This window comes from Pelmatolapia mariae, linkage group LG2, assembly GCF_036321145.2.
Source record: "Pelmatolapia mariae isolate MD_Pm_ZW linkage group LG2, Pm_UMD_F_2, whole genome shotgun sequence".
Lineage (NCBI taxonomy): Eukaryota > Metazoa > Chordata > Actinopteri > Cichliformes > Cichlidae > Pelmatolapia > Pelmatolapia mariae.
In genome coordinates this window covers 27473251-27498568 of record NC_086228.1, presented here as the reverse complement: position 1 = coordinate 27498568, position 25318 = coordinate 27473251, and the positions used below count along the sequence as shown (strand labels likewise).

At 40.3% G+C, this 25318-nt stretch overlaps 2 protein-coding genes across 22 annotated transcripts in view; both read left to right on the top strand.

Annotated features, from left to right (window-relative positions):
- The window catches only part of LOC134644677 (protocadherin alpha-C2-like), a 199885-nt gene that overhangs the window by 62316 nt on the left and 112251 nt on the right, over positions 1-25318 (top strand). The window contains exon 1 of one of the 21 annotated variants that reach the window (XM_063497947.1): positions 2957-5461. The exons of 17 other annotated variants lie outside the window; for them this stretch is intronic. In XM_063497947.1, the coding sequence (XP_063354017.1) occupies positions 3107-5461 (2355 nt within the window). In that variant the 5' untranslated portion in view covers positions 2957-3106. Of the gene's footprint in view, positions 1-2956; positions 5462-6672; positions 9187-9817; positions 12191-16515; positions 18992-25318 lie in introns of those variants that run through there. 3 more of the 21 variants (XM_063497809.1, XM_063497861.1, XM_063497971.1) reach the window with 3 other exon arrangements.
- LOC134636766 (protocadherin alpha-6-like) lies at positions 13538-15916 on the top strand. The gene has a single exon (XM_063486927.1). The coding sequence runs from the start codon at positions 13538-13540 to the stop codon at positions 15914-15916; it is 2379 nt and encodes a 792-aa protein (XP_063342997.1).

Sequence of the window (25318 nt, the reverse complement as noted above, 5' to 3'; positions counted from 1 at the left end):
ACTGTAGCCTCAGCGCAATTACGATATTCGATCTCTGAAGAAGTTAAAGACGGAACTATAGTTGGAAACATAGCAAGAGATCTGGGATTAGATAAAAACACGTTGAAAGACCGGAAGTATCGGATTGTTTCAAGTAACGATGATCCCCTTTTCTACGTGAATCCAAACGATGGCGTTCTGTATGTGAGTCGGAAGATTGACAGAGAGGAGGTGTGCGTGCAGAGCAGTGCGTGTGTGATAAATGTGAAAACAGTGCTAGAAAACCCACTGGAGGTCCACTATGTTGAAGTGGAAGTTTTGGATGTAAATGACCATTCACCTACTTTTTCGGAAAATAGTGCTACACTGGAGATTTCAGAATCAGTGTTGCCCGGGACACGATTTCAGCTGAAAGCCGCCCGGGATCGAGACAGTGGTCAGTTTTCAGTGCAGCGATATATAATTAGCAACAACGAACATTTCCGTTTGGAGGTTAAGGATAAACGAGATGACGTAAAAATACCTATTTTAGTTGTTCAAAAATCTTTAGACAGGGAAACTGCAAGAAGCCATTCACTAATAGTGACAGCACTTGATGGGGGTAAACCGCCGAAATCTGGTAACATGAATATTCTCGTAAATGTTTTGGATATCAATGATAACGCGCCTATTTTTTCTAAAGACGTTTATTCAGTGACACTAAATGAAAATGTTCAGGTAGGAACACCAATTATTCAGGTAAATGCAACAGACTTGGATGATGGCCCTAACGGAGATGTGGTTTACTCATTTAGCAACAGTATGCATCAAAACATATTAAGCATTATTGATATTAATTCACTAACAGGACAATTAACTGTTAAAGGTTTAATAGATTATGAGGAGCAGGACGGATATGAAATAGAAATCCAGGCGTCAGATAGAGGCCTGGCTCCTCTAACCACAGAAAAAAGTGTAAATATTAAGATAATTGATGTGAATGATAACGCACCTGAGATTGAGGTAACATCATTTTCAAGCTCAATACCAGAAGATTGCAGGCCTGGAACTACAGTAGCTCTTATAAGTGTAAATGATTTGGATTCTGGTCTTAATGGAAAAGTCATCTGCAGTGTAAATGAAGATGTACCGTTCATTCTATCAACATCCTTAAAAGACAAAATGTTTTCATTAGTGACCAAATCCCCTCTGGACAGAGAGAAACAGTCACAATATGAGTTGACAATAACGGCAAAGGACGCAGGTCAGCCTCCGTTATCATCTGAAAAGACAATAAGCGTTACGGTGTCAGATGTGAATGACAACCGTCCAGAGTTTTCACTCAGCCCATATACTTTCTATGTTACTGAGGGGAATAATCCAGGAGCTTCAGTGTTTTCTGTTAAAGCCTCTGATCGTGATGAGAATGACAATTCGCGCATTTCCTATCATATTATCAGAGACGGAAGTGAAGATAATAAAGTCACTTCATTTCTAAACATAAACACTGAAAATGGCGACGTTTTAGCGTTGAAAAGTTTTGACTTTGAAATGCTGAAAACTTTCCAGTTCCAAGTTGTTGCCTCAGATTCTGGAACTCCCTCACTAAGCAACAATGTCACAGTCAACGTCTTCATCCTGGATCAGAACGATAATGCTCCAGTCATCCTGTATCCACTCAGCTCCAACGGCTCTGCTCAAGGTGTGGAAGAGATTCCCCGAAACGTCAACGCAGGACACTTGGTGACTAAAGTCAGAGCCTATGACGCTGATATAGGATATAACGGTTGGTTGCTCTTTTCACTGCAGGAAGTGACTGATCACAGTCTCTTTGCCTTGGACCGCTATACAGGACAGATCAGAACACTTCGCTCATTCACAGAGACAGACGAGGCTGAGCATAAACTGGTAATACTGGTCAAAGACAACGGCAACGTTTCTCTCTCAGCAACAGCTACTGTGATTGTCAAACTTGTGGAGCCCAAAGAGGCTTTTGCAGCTTCTGATGTTAAAAGTGCAGCAAAAGATGATGAGGACAGTAATGTCATATTTTACCTCGTGATAACGTTGGGCGCAGTTTCTGTACTCTTTCTCGTCAGCATCATCGTGCTGATTGCAATGCAGTGCTCCAAATCCACAGACTTTACTTCTAAATATCTGCCAGAGACTAACTATGATGGGACACTGTGTCACAGCATCCAGTACAGATCAGGGGAGAAGCGGTACATGCTAGTTGGACCCAGAATGAGTATAGGATCTACTATAGTACCTGGCAGCCATGCAAATACACTTGTGCTTCCCGATAGGAGGAGAGTATCCGAGGAGGTAAGACATTTGCATCACATTTCCTGGTCTCAATCCTTTCTTACATTTGTTTTATTAGTAGCTCGTCTGGAATGAAATTAATGGCATGCTTCGTAACGAAATAACCATTTATGACGACGACAAGGTCGTGAATATTTACTATTCTTAAAGTAATCAAAAAACAACTTGTGCAATTTCTCTTTGAACAGTGATGAACGTGGGATTTTTTTTCACAATCTCCACTGTTTCTCTTCTTTTAACAGTTTCCTTCTCTTCTATTCCCAACCTTCTTTTGCTTAAAATACTGGCATAAATGAAATAAGGCGCCTGAGCAATCCAAAAGCCTCAGCATGTGTCAGGCAGCACTGTAGCATTAGCAGTTCTTTATTGGACTCGCTTGATTGAATTTCTATTGAACTGAAATATTCTTTTTTAAACTTACTGATGTTAACGCATCGTGTTGACTCATATCACTTAATTTTGTTGTATAATAACTGTTTCTTGTATATTGTTATGCAGACCCTTCTGATGTTTTTGAGATTTGTGTCACTTTTTTTGTCAAACATGAAAAAATCTGTTATAGTATTTTTCCCTGCAGTGAGAACGCAGATCGCGTGGTGTCAGTGTAATCCAAACAGGAAGCCTTGCACGAGTTTCCCACCAGGGTTTTTGGTTCCATTTCTTTTTTCGCGGCCGTTGTTGAGCTTACTACCGTCTTTCTTTGGCATTATGTCCGTCATTGCAGACGGAAGATGAGTATTTTCATATAAGGAACGTTTGGATTTTGTCGTTATGTTGCAGCAATCGATTATCTGAAGATATATTTGTGATCTAGGGTGTAACCATGGAACAAAGAAGACACGAGAGGCGAAGTGGGAGAGGATCTTTCCTTGGCTGCATGGCTGCTGTGCTTTTGTGTACTGTGGCTTCGGCGCAGATGCGATATTCAGTCTCGGAGGAGGTTAACGAAGGGACTGTGGTAGGAAACATCGCAAAAGATCTGGGAATAGATAAAAGCACGTTAAAAGAGAGAAAGTATCGGATTGTTAATAGTGATGTAGATCCCCTTTTCCATGTAAATCCAAATGACGGCATCCTGTATGTGAGCCGGAAGATTGACAGAGAAGAGGTGTGCGCGGAGAGCACTTCGTGTTTAATAAATCTGAAAACTGTACTAGAAAACCCGCTGGAGATACATTACGTTGCAGTGGAGGTGTTGGATGTAAATGACCACTCTCCTCGTTTTCCACAGGAAGAGAAAACGCTGGAAATTTCAGAGTCTGCGTTACCCGGTGTACGTATACCGTTACAGCCCGCACGAGATCCAGACGGCGGTCCTTTTACCATTCAGCAGTATAAACTTAGCTCAAACGACCACTTTCGGTTAGAAGTAAAGGATAAGGGAGAAGATGGGAAAATACCAATATTAATTGTGCAGAAATCTTTGGATAGGGAAGCAGCGGGAACCCATTCATTAGCACTGACGGCCCTGGATGGGGGCAAACCTGCTAAATCTGGAGAGATGACAATTCTAATATATGTTTTGGACATTAATGATAACGCACCTGTTTTCTCCCAAGATGTTTATTCTGTTACGCTTAATGAAAATGCTCCTGTAGGTACAGTAGTCGTCCAAGTGAATGCAACGGATTTAGATGACAGTCAAAACGGAGATGTCGTTTACTCATTTAGCAGTGTTGTTCATTCTAGGTTATTGAGGCTTTTTAACATAAACCCTGTGACAGGTGAGATAACTGTAAAAGGGCAGATAGACTTTGAGGAGAAGGACAAATATGAAATTGAAATTCAGGCATCAGATAAAGGTCTTGCTCCTCTATCAACACAAAAGAGTGTAAATATTAAGATAGTTGATGTGAATGACAATGCGCCTGAGATTGAAGTTACTTCATTTTCCAGCTCCATTCCAGAAGATTCCAGACCTGGAACTACAGTAGCTCTTATAAGTGTAAATGATTTGGATTCTGGTCTTAATGGAAAAGTCATTTGTTCCTTAGGTGACGATGTTCCGTTTGCATTGTCACCATCTTTACAGGACACAATGTATTCATTAGTGACCAAATCTCCTCTGGACAGAGAGAAACAGTCACAATACGAGTTGACAATAAAAGCAAAAGACGCAGGTCAGCCTCCGTTATCATCTGAAAAGACAATAAGCGTTACGGTGTCAGATGTGAATGACAACCGTCCAGAGTTTTCACTCAGCCCCTATACTTTCTATGTTACTGAGGGGAATAATCCAGGAGCTTCAGTGTTTTCTGTTAAAGCTTCTGATCGTGATGACAATGACAATGCGCGCATTTCCTATCATATTATCAGAGACGGAAGTGAAGATAATAAAGTCACTTCATTTCTAAACATAAACACTGAAAATGGGGACATTTTAGCGCTGAAAAGTTTTGACTTTGAAATGCTGAAAACTTTCCAGTTTCAAGTTGTTGCCTCAGACTCGGGAACTCCGTCACTAAGCAACAATGTCACAGTCAACGTCTTCATCCTGGATCAGAACGATAATGCTCCAGTCATCCTGTATCCACTCAGCTCCAACGGTTCTGCTCAAGGTGTGGAGGAGATTCCCCGAAACGTCAACGCAGGACACTTGGTGACTAAAGTCAGAGCCTATGACGCTGATATAGGATATAACGGCTGGTTGCTCTTTTCACTGCAAGAAGTTACTGACCACAGTCTCTTTGCTTTGGACCGCTATACAGGACAGATCAGAACACTTCGCTCATTCACAGAGACTGACGAGGTTGAGCATAAACTGCTCATACTGGTCAAAGACAACGGCAACGTTTCTCTCTCAGCAACAGCTACTGTGATTGTCAAACTTGTGGAGCCCAAAGAGGCTTTTGCAGCTTCTGATGTTAAAAGTGCAGCAAAAGATGACGAGGACAGTAATGTCATATTTTACCTCGTGATAACTTTGGGCGCGGTTTCTGTGCTTTTCCTCATAAGTATCATCGTGCTGATTGCGATGCAGTGCTCCAAATCCACAGACTATACTTCTAAATATCTGCCAGAGACTAATTATGATGGGACACTGTGTCACAGCATCCAGTACAGATCAGGGGAGAAGCGGTACATGCTAGTTGGACCCAGAATGAGTATAGGATCTACCATAGTACCTGGGAGCCATGCAAATACTCTAGTGCTTCCTGATAGGAGAAAGACATCTGAGGTAAGGCATATTTAAAGAACCTTTTTTCCCAAAACCTACTCTAAATGCATCAATATGCACCAGGCACAAACTGATTTGTTTAGTGTGAACCTTTATTTTATGACAAATGTATGTCAGAAAAAAGACATCATTATTTCAACACAGACTAACAAAAAAAGAAAAAGAAAGAAAGAAAGAAAGAAAAAAAACTTTTTTAAATTTACCTGAATCTATAGGTTTCACTGAGTCTGACTGAGTTGGATAACTTTTTAGTTAAAATGATGACGAGATTGTGATCATGGTAAAACTAAGAATTCTTTTGATGATTTGGCATGACATGGATTTGCTGCTTTTAAGTAAAACTTTGAAAAGTATGCAGAATAGTGTTTATTTCTTTGACAAAGCATACTCTATGGTATATACTTTTCTATGGCCTTAGCATACTTTTAGAAAAAGGGGTGCTCATTTGTTTAACTTGGCAAACTTTGTGTGTTGGTCATTACATTTTTCTTTATGATTAGGAGGTTAGTAGGTCTCAGTTGCTTGAACTGGACAAGAACAAATAGACGAAAGGTCATTGTCTGTCTTTTCATGCTGTCTTGCCACTTTTATGTCCTTTTTCTTGAACATTATCTTTCATAACCCAATATGACCATATTTTGTCTGGTAGTAGCAGATAAGATCAGTCTGCAAACAAAACTGACTGAATGTACTGTAGCAATAGACTACAAAAAGTTAAAATTCCTCTGGTGACTTGTGTAGGAAATGTAATATTGTCACAAAATGTAGCTAGAAATTCTTGAAGTTTATGGCAAGGCTGTCCATGGTCCTGACCATGTTTATGCTCACTTCACAGTAAACAGTCCCAACAGAGCTCTATTAGCTGTAACTGATATGACATATAAATCAAATTTAATGACATGAAGTAATTTAATTTACTGGTGATTTAGAGGGAATCTTCTCCACACTTTCAGATACTTTTTTTCTTTGAGCGTTTTTTCAAGAGTGCACTACCTTATAATTTATTTACAAATACCCCTAAATTTATGTCGAGAACTTCAAAATAAGAATAACACATGGTTTGAACTTTCGATTTAAGTTTCACATAGTTCTGATTTTCTGTAGTGATTGTTTTGCTCACAAGGTGTCAGTATAGTGAAAAGAGGCAGCATTAAATGTGTTTTCTGTCGTTGCATTTTGGTTGAGCCTCTCGATAGCGTCCCGGTTTGGATATTACAGCAGTCGTTTCTGAGCTTGGGAATACGCTGTTCGTGCTTATGCTCGTTTTAGGAAAAGGGTGATTATTCTTTACTCATGGACGATTTGTATTGGATCGCTGCAGTGCTGGATTGATCTTATAAGTGACACTGATGCTTTCGGGTGTAACCATGGAACAAAGAGGACACGAGAAAGGAATGGGGAGACGACGCGATGTCATCTGCATTGTTGTCCTGTTTTTGTGGAGCTTGGCGTCGGCACAATTGAGGTATTCGATCTCAGAGGAAACTAACGAGGGAACGGTTGTTGGAAACATTGCAAAAGATCTAGGATTAGATAAAAGCACACTGAAAACAAGGAAGTACAGGATTGTTTCTAGCGGTGCTGAACCCCTTTTCCACGTAAATCAGAACGATGGTATCCTGTATGTGAGCCGAAAGATCGACAGAGAAGAGGTGTGCGCGAAGAGCAGTACGTGTGTGATAAATGTTAAAACTGTGCTAGAAAACCCACTGGAGGTCCATTATGTAGGAGTAGATGTGCTCGATATAAATGACCATGCTCCAGTTTTTCCAGAGGAAAATAAAATACTGGAGATTTCAGAATCCGTTCTACCTGGAGCACGATTTCAGTTAAAACCTTCACGGGATCTAGACAGTGGTCAGTTTTCTGTGCAGCAGTATAAACTTAACCACAACGACCACTTCCGTTTAGAAGTGAGGGATAAAGGAGATGATGGTAAAATACCTATACTGGTTTTACAAAAAGCACTAGATAGGGAAGCAGCGCACAGTCACTCATTGGTGCTGACCGCACTAGATGGGGGGAAGCCACCAAAATCTGGAGACATGAACATTTTGGTAAATGTTTTGGATGTGAATGATAACACGCCCATTTTCTCAAAAGATCTTTATTCGGTTAAGCTCAATGAAAATGCTCCAGTAGGTACAGAAGTCATACAAGTGAATGCAAGTGATCCAGATCACAGTCAGAACGGAGATGTCGTTTACTCATTTGGCAACAGTGTGAGTAATAATGTGTTTAACCTTTTTGATATTGACCAGTCAACAGGAAAGATAACTGTAAAAGGTCTGCTAGATTATGAGCAAAAGGATAAATATGAGATTGAAATTCAGGCGTCAGATAGAGGTTTGGCTCCGTTAACTACGGAAAAGAGTGTAATTATTAAGATTGTTGATGTAAATGATAACGCACCGGAGATTGAGGTTACTTCATTTTCCAGCTCCATCCCAGAAGATTCGAGACCTGGAACTACAGTAGCTCTTATTAGTGTAAACGACTTTGATTCTGGTCTTAATGGAAAAGTCATTTGTTCCTTAGGTGACGATGTTCCGTTTGCATTGTCACCATCTTTACAGGACAAAATGTATTCATTAGTGACCAAATCCCCTCTGGACAGAGAAAAACAGTCACAATACAAGTTGACAATAACAGCAAAAGACGCAGGTCAGCCTCCGTTATCATCTGAAAAGACAATAAGCGTTACGGTGTCCGATGTGAATGACAACCGTCCAGAGTTTTCACTCAGCCCATATACTTTCTATGTTACTGAGGGGAACAGTCCAGGAGCTTCAGTGTTTTCTGTTAAAGCCTCTGATCGTGATGAGAATGACAATTCGCGCATTTCCTATCATATTATCAGAGATGGAAGTGAAGATAATAAAGTCACTTCATTTCTAAACATAAACACTGAAAATGGGGAAATTTTAGCGCTGAAAAGTTTTGACTTTGAAACGATGAAAACTTTCCAGTTCCAAGTTGTTGCCTCAGATTCTGGAACTCCGCCACTAAGCAATAACGTCACAGTCAACGTCTTCATCCTGGATCAGAACGACAACGCTCCAGTCATCCTGTATCCACTCAGCTCCAATGGCTCGACTAAAGGTGTGGAGGAGATTCCCCGAAACGTCAACGCAGGACACTTGGTGACTAAAGTCAGAGCCTATGACGCTGATATAGGATATAACGGTTGGTTGCTCTTTTCACTGCAGGAGGTTACTGACCACAGTCTCTTTGGTTTGGACCGCTATACAGGACAGATCAGAGCACTTCGCTCATTCACAGAGACTGACGAGGCTGAGCATAAACTGGTAATACTGGTCAAAGACAACGGCAACGTTTCTCTCTCAGCAACAGCTACTGTGATTGTCAAACTTGTGGAGCCCAAAGAGGCTTTTGCAGCTTCTGATGTTAAAAGTGCAGCAAAAGATGATGAGGACAGTAATGTCATATTTTACCTCATGGTAACTTTGGGAGCGGTTTCTGTGCTTTTTTTCATAAGCATCATCGTGCTGATTGCGATGCAGTGCTCCAAATCCACAGACTATACTTCTAAATATCTGCCAGAGACTAATTATGATGGGACACTGTGTCACAGCATCCAGTACAGATCAGGAGAGAAGCGGTACATGCTAGTTGGACCCAGAATGAGTATAGGATCTACTATAGTACCTGGGAGTCATGCAAATACTCTAGTGCTACCTGATCGGAGACGAGCATCTGAAGAGGTAAGACATTTATGTTGGAGAACGGAATAGTTTGCAGTCATGTGATATTACTTCATTTATCTTCTATAACGTCACAGAAAGGCATTTTACCGGCCGTTATTCACTGTCCGTTTTCCTGACATAGTATTCATGTTCCGATTTGAAAATTATTTAAAAAATAAATTTAAATACTATAAATATTTTGTATAAAAATATCAGAGTATTAGTATTTAAAGTTATTATCTGGAAACATCAATCTAATTCTACTGTCTCCACTTAGAACCTTCTAATTAGCTAATGAGGAAAAGTGATTTTCAGATTACTCTAAGCCTGTAAGTCAAAGTAAATAAACATGCTCCTTAGAATTACCTGGAAACAGCTGCAGTATTTTGACTTTCTTGCAATACGCAACGAATTCGCACGGTGTCAGTGTGCTGGCAAAAGACAGACTGTGTCTTGTCGTCATTGCATTAGGGTTCCACCTTTTTGTTATCTTCTCGGTTCCCTACAGACAGAATAAGTTGAATGGGTGCTGCGATCGTTTTACAAATTGTCCGGATTTGTTACGTCTTTTGAAATAAGCATCTCATAGGTATGTGCGTGTTGGACTCTTTTCTTATGACACTGTGACTGAAACCGCGAAGAGTTGGTTAATTTTATTTTAATGATGGGACAAAGAGGATGCGAACGAACGTGGATGAAAGGACGGAGTGTTGTTTGCTTGATCGCTATGCTTCTGTGCGATGTGGCATCGGCTCAATTAAGATATTCCATTTCTGAGGAAGTTGAAGAAGGAACTGTGGTTGGAAATATAGCAAAAGATTTGGGATTAGAGAAAAGCACACTAAAAGGCAGGAAATACCGGATTGTAACCAGTGCCATAGATCCTCTTTTTAATGTGGATCAAAATGACGGGATCCTGTACGCAAGGAGAAAAATCGACCGGGAAGAGGTTTGCGAGCGGAGCAGTACTTGTACAATAAATCTGAAAACGGTGCTAGAAAACCCACTGGAAGTCCATTATGTTGCTATAGAAGTGGTGGATTTAAATGACCATTCTCCCACATTCCCTGAAAAAGAGACAACACTGGAGATTTTTGAGTCTGTGCTACCAGGCGTGCGAATTCCGCTGCAACCCGCACGAGATCCAGACAGTGGCCCCTTCTCTCTTCAGCAGTATAAACTTAGCTCTAATGAACACTTTCGTTTGGAAGTTAAAGACTCAGGAGACGACGGTAAAATACCTGTACTGATTGTTCAAAAATCTTTAGACAGAGAGACTGCAGGAAGCCACACGCTCATACTAACGGCCATGGACGGGGGTAAACCTCCGAAATCGGGTACTATGAATATTCTAGTCAGTGTTTTAGATGTAAATGATAATGGCCCCGTCTTCTCTAAAGATGTTTACACAGTGATGCTTCATGAAAATGCTCGGGTAGATACAACAGTCATTCAGGTAAACGCAACAGATTTAGATGATGGACCCAACGGGGATGTGGTTTATTCGTTTAGCAATGGCGTGAATCGTAAATTCTTTAAGCTTTTTGATATTAATCAGAAAACAGGTGAAATCATTGTAAAAGGTTTAATAGACTATGAGGAGAGAGACAGATACGAAATTGAAATTCAGGCATCAGACAAAGGCCTGCCTCCAATGGCTACACAAAAAAGCGTGATTATTAAGATAGTTGATGTGAATGATAACGCACCTGAGATTGAGGTTACCTCATTTTCCAGCTCTATCCCAGAAGATTCCAGACCTGGAACTACAGTAGCTCTTATCAGTATAAATGATTTGGACTCTGGAGTCAATGGAAAGGTTATTTGTAGTGTAATTGATGATGTCCGTTTTCTTTTATCACCATCTTTACAGGACAAAATGTATTCATTAGTAACCAAGACAACTCTAGACAGAGAGAAACAGTCACAATATATAATAACAGTAGTTGCAAAAGACGGTGGCCAACCATCGTTATCATCTAAAAACACAATAAGTGTTACAGTGTCCGATGTGAATGACAACCGTCCAGAGTTTTCACTCAGCCCATATACTTTCTATGTTACTGAGGGGAACAGTCCAGGAGCTTCAGTGTTTTCTGTTAAAGCTTCTGATCGTGATGAGAATGACAATGCGCGCATTTCCTATCATATTATCAGAGACGGAGTCGAAGATAATAAAGTCACTTCATTTCTAAACATGAACTCTGATAATGGCGAAATATTAGCGCTGAAAAGTTTTGACTTTGAAACACTGAAAACTTTCCAGTTCCAAGTTGTTGCATCAGATTCTGGAACTCCGTCACTAAGCAATAACGTCACAGTCAATGTCTTCATCCTGGATCAGAACGACAACGCTCCAGTCATCCTGTATCCACTCAGCTCCAACGGCTCTGCTCAAGGTGTGGAGGAGATTCCCCGAAACGTCAACGCAGGACACTTGGTGACTAAAGTCAGAGCCTATGACGCTGATATAGGATATAACGGCTGGTTGCTCTTTTCACTGCAGGAGATTACTGACCACAGTCTCTTTGGTTTGGACCGCTATACAGGACAGATCAGAACACTTCGCTCATTCACAGAGACTGACGAGGCTGAGCATAAACTGGTAATACTGGTCAAAGACAACGGCAACGTTTCTCTCTCAGCAACAGCTACTGTGATTGTCAAACTTGTGGAGCCCAAAGAGGCTTTTGCAGCTTCTGATGTTAAAAGTGCAGCAAAAGATGACGAGGACAGTAATGTCATATTTTACCTCATGATAACTTTGGGCGCAGTTTCTGTACTTTTTCTCGTCAGCATCATCGTACTGATTGCGATGCAGTGCTCCAAATCCACAGACTATACTTCTAAATATCTGCCAGAGACTAATTATGATGGGACACTGTGTCACAGCATCCAGTACAGATCGGGAGAGAAGCGGTACATGCTAGTTGGACCCAGAATGAGTATAGGATCTACTATAGTTCCGGGTAGCCATGCAAATACTCTCGTGCTGCCTGATAGGAGACGCACATCTGAAGAGGTAAGAAAGGCTTTATTTAAACAGTTGTTTTGAGAGTAGTTCACAATTCTCAGACATTCCAAAAAATACTGACTCAACATATTTAGAGCTTGAATTCCGCTAAAATGTTCAAAGTGCTGTGTTAAACTTTCTCTTTATAACAGCTGAATAGAAATAGAACAGAAATTTGTAGTGTGTATTCATCACCCAAACTAGCTGTGTGTGTGTGCTAACCCGTTCTCACTCCCAAATCGTAACATTTTACGCTAGGTGACAAATCCTCAACATATTACGTTTTCGGGCACCCAAGGCGTTCCTACGTCACGACATCGGAAAACTGCGGACACATGAGAACCGTTTGGACTCAATCTACACATCTTCGCTTTTTCCCTTAAAATCGCTTTAGAAAACACTATTTCACCTCATTAAAGTGCTGGTTAAGGTTAGGAATAAGGTTATGGTTAGGTTTAGCGATAAGGTTAGGTTTAGGCTTAGGTATACGGTTATGGTTAGGTTTAGGCATAAGGTTATGCTTAGGTTTAGGGATAAGGTTAGGTTTAGGCGTAGGGATACGGTTATGGTTAAGGTTAGGAATAAGGTTATGGTTAGGCATAAGGTTATGGTTAAGGTTAGGCATTTTCCAAATGAGGAAACCACAGTGATGACCTTTTAGAATGATGGGCGTGCTCAGAGCAAATTATGGCGCAATTTCTGACGTTTAAAAGACATTATCGATAATGACACCGTGTTTTAATACATATAATGCTGTCTTATTGTCGTTGAATAGTTAAATCTATAACGTGCATGTTTATTTAGTTCCCATAACATTTATGTGTGCTGAAAGTGTATCAGACTTTGTCGGTGTGGGTCTGCCTGTGGTCGGTAGTGTTGCTGTCCGTGGTGCTGAAAGTTGTTTCAGTACTACAAGCGTTTTTATTAGAAATAATACAGAAATAGCTCATATAGATTTCCAAAGAAGGAACCTTACAAATCACCGATTATATATCTTATTCTTAGCAGAACGTTGTTTTTTTTCCTACAGTTGCCAAATAGTTTTGTTGCTTGAATGTAGTTGATTTTATTTTATTTCTTTGGTTCACGGTGCTGCAATAACGTTATATATCGCATGGTGTCGGTGTAATTACAAATGTTTTCTCTAGTGTCTTTTTGTCGTCACCAGCTGGTCCAACCCTGTATTTTGGCATTTCGTGCATCGAGCTTAAATAAGAAATCAGCTGTTTATCGTTCTTGGTGGTGTGCACAGATAGGTTTAAATTATGGAGAGCAGGTTAAAAAGGAACCCTGCTGCACTTTATTTGTAAACGACACAATAATTGTTCCTGAAGTCATAATTTTATTCTGCACATAATGGAACAAAGAGGACGGCGGACGTGGATCGAGCGATGGAGATGCATAGTCTACGCGGTGGCATTGGTGATGTTTTGGAGCGAAGCCTCGGCTCAGATCAGATATTCCATCTCTGAAGAGGTTAAAGAAGGAAGTGTTGTTGGAAACATTGCGAAAGACGCGGGGATTGATAAGGTTACGCTGAAGGAAAGAAAGTACCGCATTGTTGGCAGTTCAAAGGAACCCCTTTTTCATTTGAATCAAGACGACGGTGTTCTGTATGTGAGCAGGAAAGTGGACAGGGAAGAGATTTGCGAACGAAGACTCGATTGTGTAATAAACCTTAAAACAGTGCTAGAAAATCCTCTGGAAATCCATTATGTGACCGTAGAGGTGGTGGATGTAAACGACCACTCCCCCATCTTTCCAGAGAAAGAGAAACGACTTGAAATATTTGAATCGACGATACCGGGTGCAAGATTTCAGCTCCAACCTGCACGAGACCCAGACGGTAGCCAGTTCTCTGTTCACCAGTATAAACTAAATCACAGTGATCACTTTCGTTTGGAGATAAAAGATAGAGATGATGGTAAAATGCCATTTCTAGTTTTACAGAAGCAGTTAGATAGAGAGGCTGCGAGAGAGCACAAGCTTCTCCTTACCGCTATTGATGGGGGGAGACCGCCAAAGTCTGGGACAACGCAAATACTGATTGAGGTACTTGATGTTAACGACAATGCACCTGTTTTTACACAAGATGTATACTCTGCTATGCTGAATGAAAACGCAGCCCCCGGCACGCTAGTCATTCGGGTGAATGCCACAGATTTAGATGAGGGAGCAAACGGTAAAATTGTTTACTCTTTTGGTAAGGAAGTGGAAATCAAACTGCAAAAACTGTTTTATATAGACTCGAGCACGGGGGAAATTAAAGTGACTGGTGAAATTGATTACGAAGAAAATGAACGCTATGAAATTGATATAAGAGCGTCTGATGAGGGGACTATCCCTTTATCAACAGACAAAAGTGTGATAATAAAGGTAATCGACCTGAACGATAACCCACCCGAGATTGAAGTCACGTCATTTTCTAAGTCAGTTCCCGAAGACTGTAGGATTGGAACAACAGTAGCTTTGATCAGCGTGAATGATTTAGATTCAGGTCCCAGTGGGAAAGTCTCCTGTTTCATACCTGAGGATGTTCCTTTTGCTATATCGCCATCCCTCCAAGATAATATGTACGCCATAGTGACCAACTCACTGCTGGACAGAGAAGAAAGGTATTTTTATGAACTTACAGTTGTTGCAAAGGATGCTGGTGTTCCATCACTCTTAAGTGAAAAGACAATAACTGTGGCGATATCAGACGTGAACGACAACAGGCCTCAGTTTTCAGTCAGTCCTTACATATTTTACATCACTGAAAATAACGATTTAGGTGCACAATTATTTTCAGTAAAGGCGTCCGATTGTGATGATAGTGATAATGCGCGTATTTCATATCACGTTTATCGGGACAACAGCGAAGGCAGTATGGCATTGTTTTTAAATATTAACTCAGAAAGTGGAGATGTTACGGCGCTGAAAAGTTTTGACTTTGAAACGATGAAAACTTTCCAATTCCAAGTTGTTGCCTCAGATTCTGGAACTCCCTCACTAAGCAACAATGTCACAGTCAACGTCTTCATCCTGGATCAGAACGATAATGCTCCAGTCATCCTGTATCCACTCAGCTCCAACGGCTCTGCTCAAGGTGTGGAGGAGATTCCCCGAAATGTCAACGCAGGACACTTGGTGACTAAAGTCAGAGCCTATGACGCTGATATAGGATATAACGGCTGGTTGCTCTTTTCACTGCAAGAAGTTACTGACCACAGTCTCTTTGCTTTGGACCGCTATACAGGACAGATCAGGACACTTCGCTCATTCACAGAGACAGACGAGGCTGAGCATAAACTGGTAATACTGGTCAAAGACAACGGCAACGTTTCTCTCTCAGCAACAGCTACTGTGATTGTCAAACTTGTGGAGCCCAAAGAAGCTTTTGCAGCTTCTGATGTTAAAGGTGCAGCAAAAGATGATGAGGACGACAATAACGTGATATTTTACCTCATGATAACTTTGGGCGCAGTTTCTGTACTTTTTCTCGTCAGTATCATCGTGCTGATTGCGATGCAGTGCTCCAAATCCACAGACTATACTTCTAAATATCTGTCAGAGACTAATTATGATGGGACACTGTGTAACAGCATCCAGTACAGATCGGGAGAGAAGCGGTACATGCTAGTTGGACCCAGATTGAGTATAGGATCTACTATAGTTCCGGGTAGCCATGCAAATACTCTAGTGCTTCCTGATAGGAGACGCACATCTGAAGAGGTAGGAAAGGCTTTATTTTAACAGGTTTTTTTTAGAGTAGTTCACAATTCTCAAACACTCCAACAAATACTGACTCTACATATTTAGAGTTTGAATTCGGTTGATATAAATATGTTCAAAGTGCTGCGTTAAACTTTCTCTTTATAACAGCTGAATAGAAATAGAATACAAATGTGTAGTGTGTATTCATCACCCAAACTGAGTATGAGTATGAGTATAGGATCTACCATAGTTCCGGGTAGCCATGCAAATACACTAATGCTACCTGATCGGAGAGGGACATCTGAAGAGGTAAGAATGTCTCTCTTAATTGGAATATCTCATGAAGTAAAATTAACATTAATATATTTTGGAAGTGCTTGAACGAGATGATTTTATTTATGTTGAAATGATGTCGAGTGCACTTTTCCCGTGTTTTGCTTGACCCCTCGACACGAAGTTGAAGCTTTTAAACACTATTTTTATTTATCTGCATTGTAACGTCAGCTCGCATGGTGTCACTGCTTGTGAAAATTAACGACTCCCAACTGTACGTCTTCTACGTCAGTAGTTTTGCGCTACAGTATTTCTCGACAGGGTGCACTTGCGCTTTGGGGGGCAATGGCTTTAAATCTTTGATACCCTCGGAAACATTATGTTTCGGAATCCTCGAATATTTGGTTTTCATCAGTTCCAGTGTTTCGGTGTAAATTCATATTTCAGTGTTTAACCGTCCTGTTCCTAGTATTTTGCTTATTCTGTGAATTCGCCATGGCACGACGGGGATGCGGAGTATTGTTGGAGCGCCTGGTCGTCTTTATTGTTTCGTTGGCTCTCACTATGAATTCTTCTTCCGCACAGCTGCGATACTCTATTCCCGAAGAGCTAACGGTGGGTTCTGTTGTTGGAAATATCGCTAAAGATTTAGGGATGGATCACAGTGCTTTGCATGCTAGAGGATTTCGCATCGTTTCTGGATCGACTGAACCCCTGTTTCAACTCAACAGCAACGGCATAGTACACGTTAACAGAAAAATAGACCGAGAAGAGGTGTGTGAACGGATAACCACCTGTATTCTGAACATAAAGACTGTACTGGAGAATCCCTTAGAGGTCCACTACGTCGGCATTGAGGTTTTAGATGTAAATGACCATTCTCCCACCTTCACGGACAACCAGACGCATTTAGAGATATCCGAATCTGCTTTACCTGGGGCGCGATTTCAGCTACAAGGCGCCCGTGATCCAGACAGCGACATGTTTTCTGTTCAACAATATAAGCTCAGTCAAAATGACCATTTTCGTTTGGAGGTTAAGGATAGAGAAGAGGATGGCAAAATTCCTGTTTTGTTTTTACATAAAGCGCTGGACAAAGAGGCTGCGCGAAGTCACAGATTGCTTCTGACAGCAGTTGATGGAGGAAAGCCCGCAAGATCAGGGACGATGGAAATTATTGTTAATGTTCTGGATGTGAATGATAATATGCCAGTTTTTGCCAGAGACTCATACACTGCTGTTCTTGATGAAAATTCACCAATTGGCACAACTATCGTACAAGTAAATGCCACAGATTTAGATGATGGTTTAAATGGGGAGGTGGTTTATTCATTTGGGAATAATGTAAATAAGAAATTACGTCAACTTTTTAAAGTCGATAGCAATACAGGTGAAATTATTGTGAAAGGGCCCATAGACTATGAAGAAAAAGACCGATATCAAATTGATATTAAAGCTTCTGATAAAGGGCCAGTCCCCCTGGCAACAGAAAAAAGTGTTAAAATAACTATTGTGGACTTAAATGACAACACACCTGAAATTGAGGTGACATCCTTTTCAAGTGCAGTCCCTGAGGACTCCAAACCAGGAAGGACAGTAGCACTGATAAGTGTGAATGATAAAGATTCAGGTGTAAATGGAAAGGTGATGTGTTCTGTAAGTGAAGGTGTACCTTTCACATTAACGCCTTCATTACAAGAAAATATGTACTCTTTAGTCACCAAGTCACTGCTGGATAGAGAGCATCAACCCAAGTATGACATAAGAATTGTTGCAAAAGATGCTGGTAACCCGCCACTGTCATCTCACAGGATAATAAGTGTGATAATATCAGATGTGAATGACAACAGTCCAGAGTTTTCAACAAACCCATATATGTTTTATGTGACTGAAAACAATGCTGCTGGAGGATCTTTATTTTCTGTCAGTGCTCATGACTGTGATGAGGGTGATAACGCCCATATATCATATAATATTATGAGGAATGCTGATGAAAAATTGACATCATTTCTAAGTATAAACCCTGAAAATGGAGATATTGTGGCACTGAAAAGTTTTGATTTTGAAATGATGAAAACTTTCCAGTTCCAAGTTGTTGCCTCAGATTCTGGAACTCCCTCACTAAGCAACAATGTCACAGTCAACGTCTTCATCCTGGATCAGAACGACAACACTCCAGTCATCCTGTATCCACTCACCTCCAACGGTTCTGCTCAAGGTGTGGAGGAGATTCCCCGAAACGTCAACGCAGGACACTTGGTGACTAAAGTCAGAGCCTATGACGCTGATATAGGATATAACGGCTGGTTGCTCTTTTCACTCCAGGAAGTGACTGACCACAGTCTCTTTGCGTTGGACCGCTATACAGGACAGATCAGAACACTTCGCTCATTCACAGAGACTGATGAGGCTGAGCATAAACTGGTAATACTGGTCAAAGACAACGGCAACGTTTCTCTCTCAGCAACAGCTACTGTGATTGTCAAACTTGTGGAGCCCAAAGAGGCTTTTGCAGCTTCTGATGTTAAAAGTGCGACAAAAGATGATGAGGACAGTAATGTTATATTTTACCTCATGATAACTTTGGGCGCAGTTTCTGTACTTTTTCTCGTCAGCATCATCGTGCTGATTGCAATGCAGTGCTCCAAATCCACAGACTATACTTCTAAATATCTGCCAGAGACTAATTATGATGGGACACTGTGTCACAGCATCCAGTACAGATCGGGAGAGAAGCGGTACATGCTAGTTGGACCCAGAATGAGTATAGGATCTACTTTAGTGCCCGGTAGTCATGCAAATACACTTGTGCTTCCTGATAGGAGACGCACATCTGAAGAGGTAAGAAAGACAATTTTATTTCTAGGCAGTTATGCTATAATTTTTATCAGAAATAAGAAGCTGATCCTACAAAATAATCTACTCAACAGGAACCGTCAAGAAGCATAAAAAAATATTCACTGTGTGAAATAAGTAGGCTGTGTGTTGATAAAACACCTTACATGTGGTTTTCTGGTTGGTTCTCACACAGTCCAAACTGCTAATTCATAAGCAAATTGAACTGTTGCTTCTATGCCGTGTCTATACCATAATATGGTGCTCTGCTTTTGAAGTTTAACATTATTTATAATACTAATATCACCCAAATATCCAGACAAACACTTATTGTGGTTTGCATGTATTTATGTCTGAGTCTGAATGAAAAACTGTGAGCTTTGCGCTGCATACACTTGTTTTTTTTGTTTTGTTTTTTCATCTTTAATTGCATCTATATATCCTTCCTGTCTATGAAGTTTCTTACATGGGCTTAAAGCAACTGAATGACTGGCTATGAGATTTCTTGTGGTTTGTGCTTGCTGATGCTGTTGAGGTGATTCAATGGGCCATGAATGGCTGGAGCTAAGAGAGAGAAGAGCAGAGAGTGCCTGAGGCGAGTGTGCAGTGCATCACAATGTGCAGCAAGTCAGGTGGGGTTGTTTCAGCAGGGATGTGAATTCATTCCAGGAGTGAAAAACAAGCAATATAATTTTACAATTTTTTATTTGATTGGTTTGTTGTGCTTTGGAATTGAGAAATACTGATGTAGAAGACTGTATATTTAGCACACTGCACGCAAGCTTCAGAGTGCATGATCCCCTTTGACTTACTGAAAGTAGGTCACATTCTATGACATGTGTGAAGGTCTGCAAGCTAGAGTCTGAGAGGTGATTCTCTATCGAACATTGTGTGTTGCCCATAGCAACACACTGGGAGATCCACCTCTCAGACTCTACTGGTTTCCACAGACTAGCATGCACTCAACGGTCTTAGCAACAGCAGTGGAAGAGGATGAACGAGGGAGGGATGGAGAAAGCAGTAGAGTAGGGGGAGGGGATGTGGCTTTTGTACAGCTCATCTATAGAAACCTCACAATATTTGATAAGAATTGGTTTATTTCTATATAAACTCGTGGTTTATAATGCCACATTCAGCACTGTAAACTAGGAAGCACATGCTGCAGATAGTAAAGGAATAGCAAAGGCAGGAATATTCTAGCTTTTAATTAGATATTTTATAGTATGGAGGATAATCTATTCACCCAAAAAACTGGGTCAACGTTAGATTCCCTACACAGGAAACTGACAGAAAAAAAAGCATATTTTAAATGATAAACATATATGTCTGTGCTGAAAACTGGTGCTGTATGAGAAGCTACTGAGCAGCATGTGAAATAAAGCAGCAAGCTAAAGCTTGAATACAGGAAGGTAAAGGATCGGTTCAGATTCAGAGTAAGACAGGCTGGCCACACTTTCTCTGCAGTTCATCTGTCCAGATTTATTTAGCTCTGCTAGCAATAACTGCCCCTCTGAGCGTATGTGTGCATGAATGAATATTTTATATGCACGTGTCCATGCGTGAGTGTGAGAGAGATAGAAATCAGGCTTTGTGTGTGTGTGTGTGTGTTGCAGTACAGCAGCAATGCTAAGCTGTGCCTGGACAGCAGATGCCCAGAAAAGATGTGATTAAAAATGAGAGCATCTCATTAAAACTAATAAGTGCTTGGAAATGTCATTGCATCACACAGACTGTGAGTTGATTGCATGTCTTTTAAAGAATTATAGTGTATTTTTATTTATTTTATTCCTGCGCCATCATAGTTTGTTTTTTAATAGTTAGGAAAAAAACAGATGGAAAGAGGAGTGGATGAGCTGCAATTACTTTAATGCAAGCACATGGGATGCACCTTTGTTGTACAGTAAATAAACACTTTTAATATGTATATTACTATTGCAAAAACAGATGAAAAAAATTACTCCTGCATTTTAAACTTGCTGATCTTAATTTAGTTTGATGTAAGAAGATGTAAACTGTTCACAGTTTTCATTCTGTATGCTCTCCTCTGTGGGGGTGTGGCCGCTTGCTCCAGTGGCTTTGTCTGTTTGCTTGGCTGGCTCAGCAGATCTCTGCAACTGTGTTTGCATGCGGTATGTCTACACAAAATGTTATCTACAGTGCAGTTACCTAAGTTTGTCTGTATACATTGCTTTTATTAAATAGGTGGCAGCACGTTCCTCATTAAACTGCATTCATTGCAGTTTGGGAATGTTGTAAGAAGCCAATCATGTACAACAGTAGTGTGTAGTCATTTCAGCAACTTTCCTCCTATTCACCTTTCTTTTTGTGTCTTCTCTTCTGAAGTAACACATAAAATGCTGACAGCTAAACACACTCATATCATGCTTCACTCTACTTGCCTTTGCGTTTTAACTTATTCTGCACGTCATCCCTCTCTCAAATTTTATGAAAAATAACCTGCATTCTTTTTTTTTCACTGTCAATTTGCTGTAAGTTTTATTTTCTGCTTTTATAGCAATGAGTGTTCCACCAATATACTACTCCATGCAGTACTCACTGTTCTGCCTCTGCTCTGAGGACTGCTTATCCTCCCCTTTTTTTGCAGCTTCTCTCTCTCTCACACTCTCTCCCCTTTCATACTGATTTTGCTCTCAGTAGTTCCCTTCCCCCTTCCCACTCTTGGCCTCCTTTTCCCACTTCCTTGTCTCTGTTCTTCCTCTTCTCCTTCATATGGTGCACTTCTTTATTTCCCGGGTGATATCTGACTTGCTTTCTGCAATCTTTCTCTGGTTATGCCACATGCTCTTAAGCTGTGTGCTGCTGCGCCTCATGCCTGTAGGGTCATAGCAGTGGATGCTGAATGTGCTGTTGTATGTCAGTAGGGCACATTCTCCCTTATTGCTCCAGCTTTGTATGAGGATGCCGCCACTCACATTGAGGTCAGCAGCAGTGATGGTAATCTAATTTTGGACACATAGTGCAGTACAGCAAAAACAGCTACCATCTTCATGTTCACACTTCACACATGCACACTTGTCCCCATAGATGCACATGCAATATCACGTCACCGAAATCACATACTGTGTCTAATCCTCTTTATTCAAAGGCACTTTCACAGATAAATTGATTGGTGTGTGTGTGTGTGTGTGTGAAGGGGGGGGGGGGGGTGGTAGTGTGTGTGTGTGTGTGTGTGTGTGTGTGTGTGTTGGGGGGAGGGGGGGTTAGAAACTTAGTGAGTTTCCTTCCAAGTAAGCTTTCATGTTCTTTATTAACTTCCGACTTTTCTCAGGTGCTGCTGTTGTGGAAAGTCATATTACAGCACACAATTCTTTCTTAATAACAGCCTTTATTACAGAAAGGCAAGGTGTGAGTCTTCACCAAGTGCCATTACACTACTTGCGTGTTTTACCCCAAAATGGAAAGGGGGGACAAAACATGATCACAAATGTTTGTTTGTTCAGGAAATAAGAAGGCATGCACAATTTTAATTTTGCTAAAACTGAATTGTGAAGTTGAGTAATGATAAATGTATTTTATGTTTAGCAAAAACTTAGGTACCTGGAACTGTATTTAAAAAAAATCAGGTTAACTTATGACAACTTCGGCCTTTTAAACTGATCAAATGCATCTAATATTTTTGTTTAGTTAGACTTTTCTTGAACTAGTGCAGACAAAACTCTGCGACAATACCTAAAATACAATACAAAAAATAACTTTCATGCTTGTTTATATTTTGTGATGAGCATACTAAGTAGATTCACATTGCTATTGAACTTTTTTTACTTTCACTGGACGTTGATTTTTATTTTTAAGGTGCAATCACTCACTGTTGATTGGAGATTTGTTTTTCACTACAGAAAAACTGATGTGGCTCAGTGGAAGAATTCAAGCAACACACTGACTTTGACAGTCTGGTTTTCATTAGTGTTGAACTGAAGCACGTGATTTGTAGATGTTTCCAAACAAGTTGTTATCTGAGCTGCTATTTACTACGTATCTCTGGTAATAGTGAGTGCTTGTGTTCATATCTGTACTTCCTCTTAGTAAACATTTAGGCAATATGGTGCTGGTTAATCAGGAGATTAATGTCAATATCAACAAGCATTGCAGCAATGCATCTTTTAGTGTTCTTGGTAAATAATCTGTTTGTTGACCTCTGTGTGATGCACTTTGAACACAGAGTGGCAGAGGAGGGCTGAATGAAGATGTGTTTTGTGTCAAGATGTTTTTATGTCAAGTTAAACTCAATTATTTAACTTTACCTTTGAGTCTTGTATATTCAATTTTAAATTTTCCACTTTGTATGTTTAATGCATGACACTCACTGCAGTTTCAACCACATGAACCACTCACACAGTACAGAAAATGCCCTTATTTGATTAAGCTCATTTAAAAAACACAATAAATCAACTAGAAACATGACAAGAAGATGCCCTGGATTTTTTCAGTTGCTTCTGGACTAACAGGGCAAAAATAGAAGTCAATGGGAAAAAAAATTTAATTGCAGGCTGCACTCACATCTGTGGGGCAACACTGCTTGGCACAGCTCCTTTAGCTCTTGTCATTTGCACTAGGACATGACTGATTTAGAGCCATGTGTAGCTTTAATGTCAGCTGGCAAAAGCAAGGCAGTACTCGTCAGTATTTGGGTCAAAATTTCTTTAGTGTTGATAAAGATACAAATAGAATTTATCGGGTGTCAAGCAAAATTTGACACAGCAAATCATAAAGAATAATAGCAAAAAGAAAAAAAAATCTACATAATTCCTATGTCTTTTATTTTTACTGTTTGAAAAGGTCTGACCCTTTGCTATCTCTACCACTTGGTTATATAAGCCATCAGTTTCATTATCTCTCAGTCCATTGACTCATGAGTCCCATAGATTGGTCCTTGCTACTCTTATTTTAGAATCACTCTAGTGCAGCTGAATCAGTCCACAGAGGCCTTTCTCTGGAGCTTTAGCCGGGTCAACTTCTCTAAGCATTAAAAACATTGGACCAAAAAAAGGCATTTGCATACACTATCTCCATGTGTCCCTTTAACTCCTTGATGGATGATATGAGCCTAGCTTAGTGTACTGCATTGTGATGATTTGTTCACTGTCTTTATGTCAAGCTCTCTTTGCAATGCTTTACTTTCCTAACAATAGTCATATTAATAGTATCATAATGCTTAACAGTACTTAAGTCTAGACATATATGTCTGTGTGTTGTAATGCAGAGTGATTGGTAGGTTTGTTAAGTGCATTTAGCCATGTGCAGTGTTTACAAGTTGTTGTTTTTCCTCTTTTTTTCTGAATCAACAGAGATAAGAACAGATGCTGGTCTGTGCTGCTCTTGTTTGGCATCAGTGCTCATACAGCCAGAACATCTGCTGTTGTGCTTAGGTCATCATGCCATGCCCGGAGGATTGAACTGACTGACGGGTCAGGGCAAGGATACACGCAAGACAGCCAGCCATTAAGCAGAAAACTAGTAAAGACACATATGGCTTAAAAAACACTTTTAATTTATCCTGTACCAAAACCTAAAAACAGCATAATGAAGTGTCCTGAGATCTAGATTTAGGAAATAGGAATTTAGTGAATTGTGAGAGAAAGCATGAATGAGTGAGGGAAATTCAGAGTCTGCTGTTTAGATGCTGGGTGTAGCCTTGCTAAGAGGATTGCCTTCTTATCCTTGCACTGCTCACTGCGGGGTAAATGGGGTAAATGAGGTATATGGTCACAAATGACATATACTTGTCTAATTAATACCGTATTTGTTGCCACACATGGATGGAATCAAATGTTGGCCGTTAGAGGGATTGAGTCTGTAGCTGCAGGGTTCCTCTTCCCCGTGTGGCTATTCGGCCTGTCTAGTTCCCCTACTAAACATCTAGAGTAAAGTCAATGCCTTGTTTATTCTTATCTTTCTGAATGTTCCAGCCCAGCTTTCAATGTGCTAATGTTTTATTCAATGTAACCAAATCACAACACTTTTTGTTCCTGCAATGTAGATCTGGCAAAGCTCTGTGTTGCATGTCACACCCCTCTTTCACTCTAAATGTTCTCAATCTAATTTCTTTTAAAATAAAAGTTCTACAATGTTTAATACAACACAAACCACACATTATCCCATTAAAATATGTCTTATTAGTTATATTATTAAAACTTTTCCCAAAGAAAACCAATGAGACAAACTCAAACTAGATTTTTTATTATTATTATTATTATTATATTATTTCTCTTAAAGGTTGAGACTTGAAGGTTCACGTGATATGGAGGAATAGTATGTGTATGTATGCTGCAAACAAAAATACAGCATATACCGCACAGCCTGGGTGGGTACATG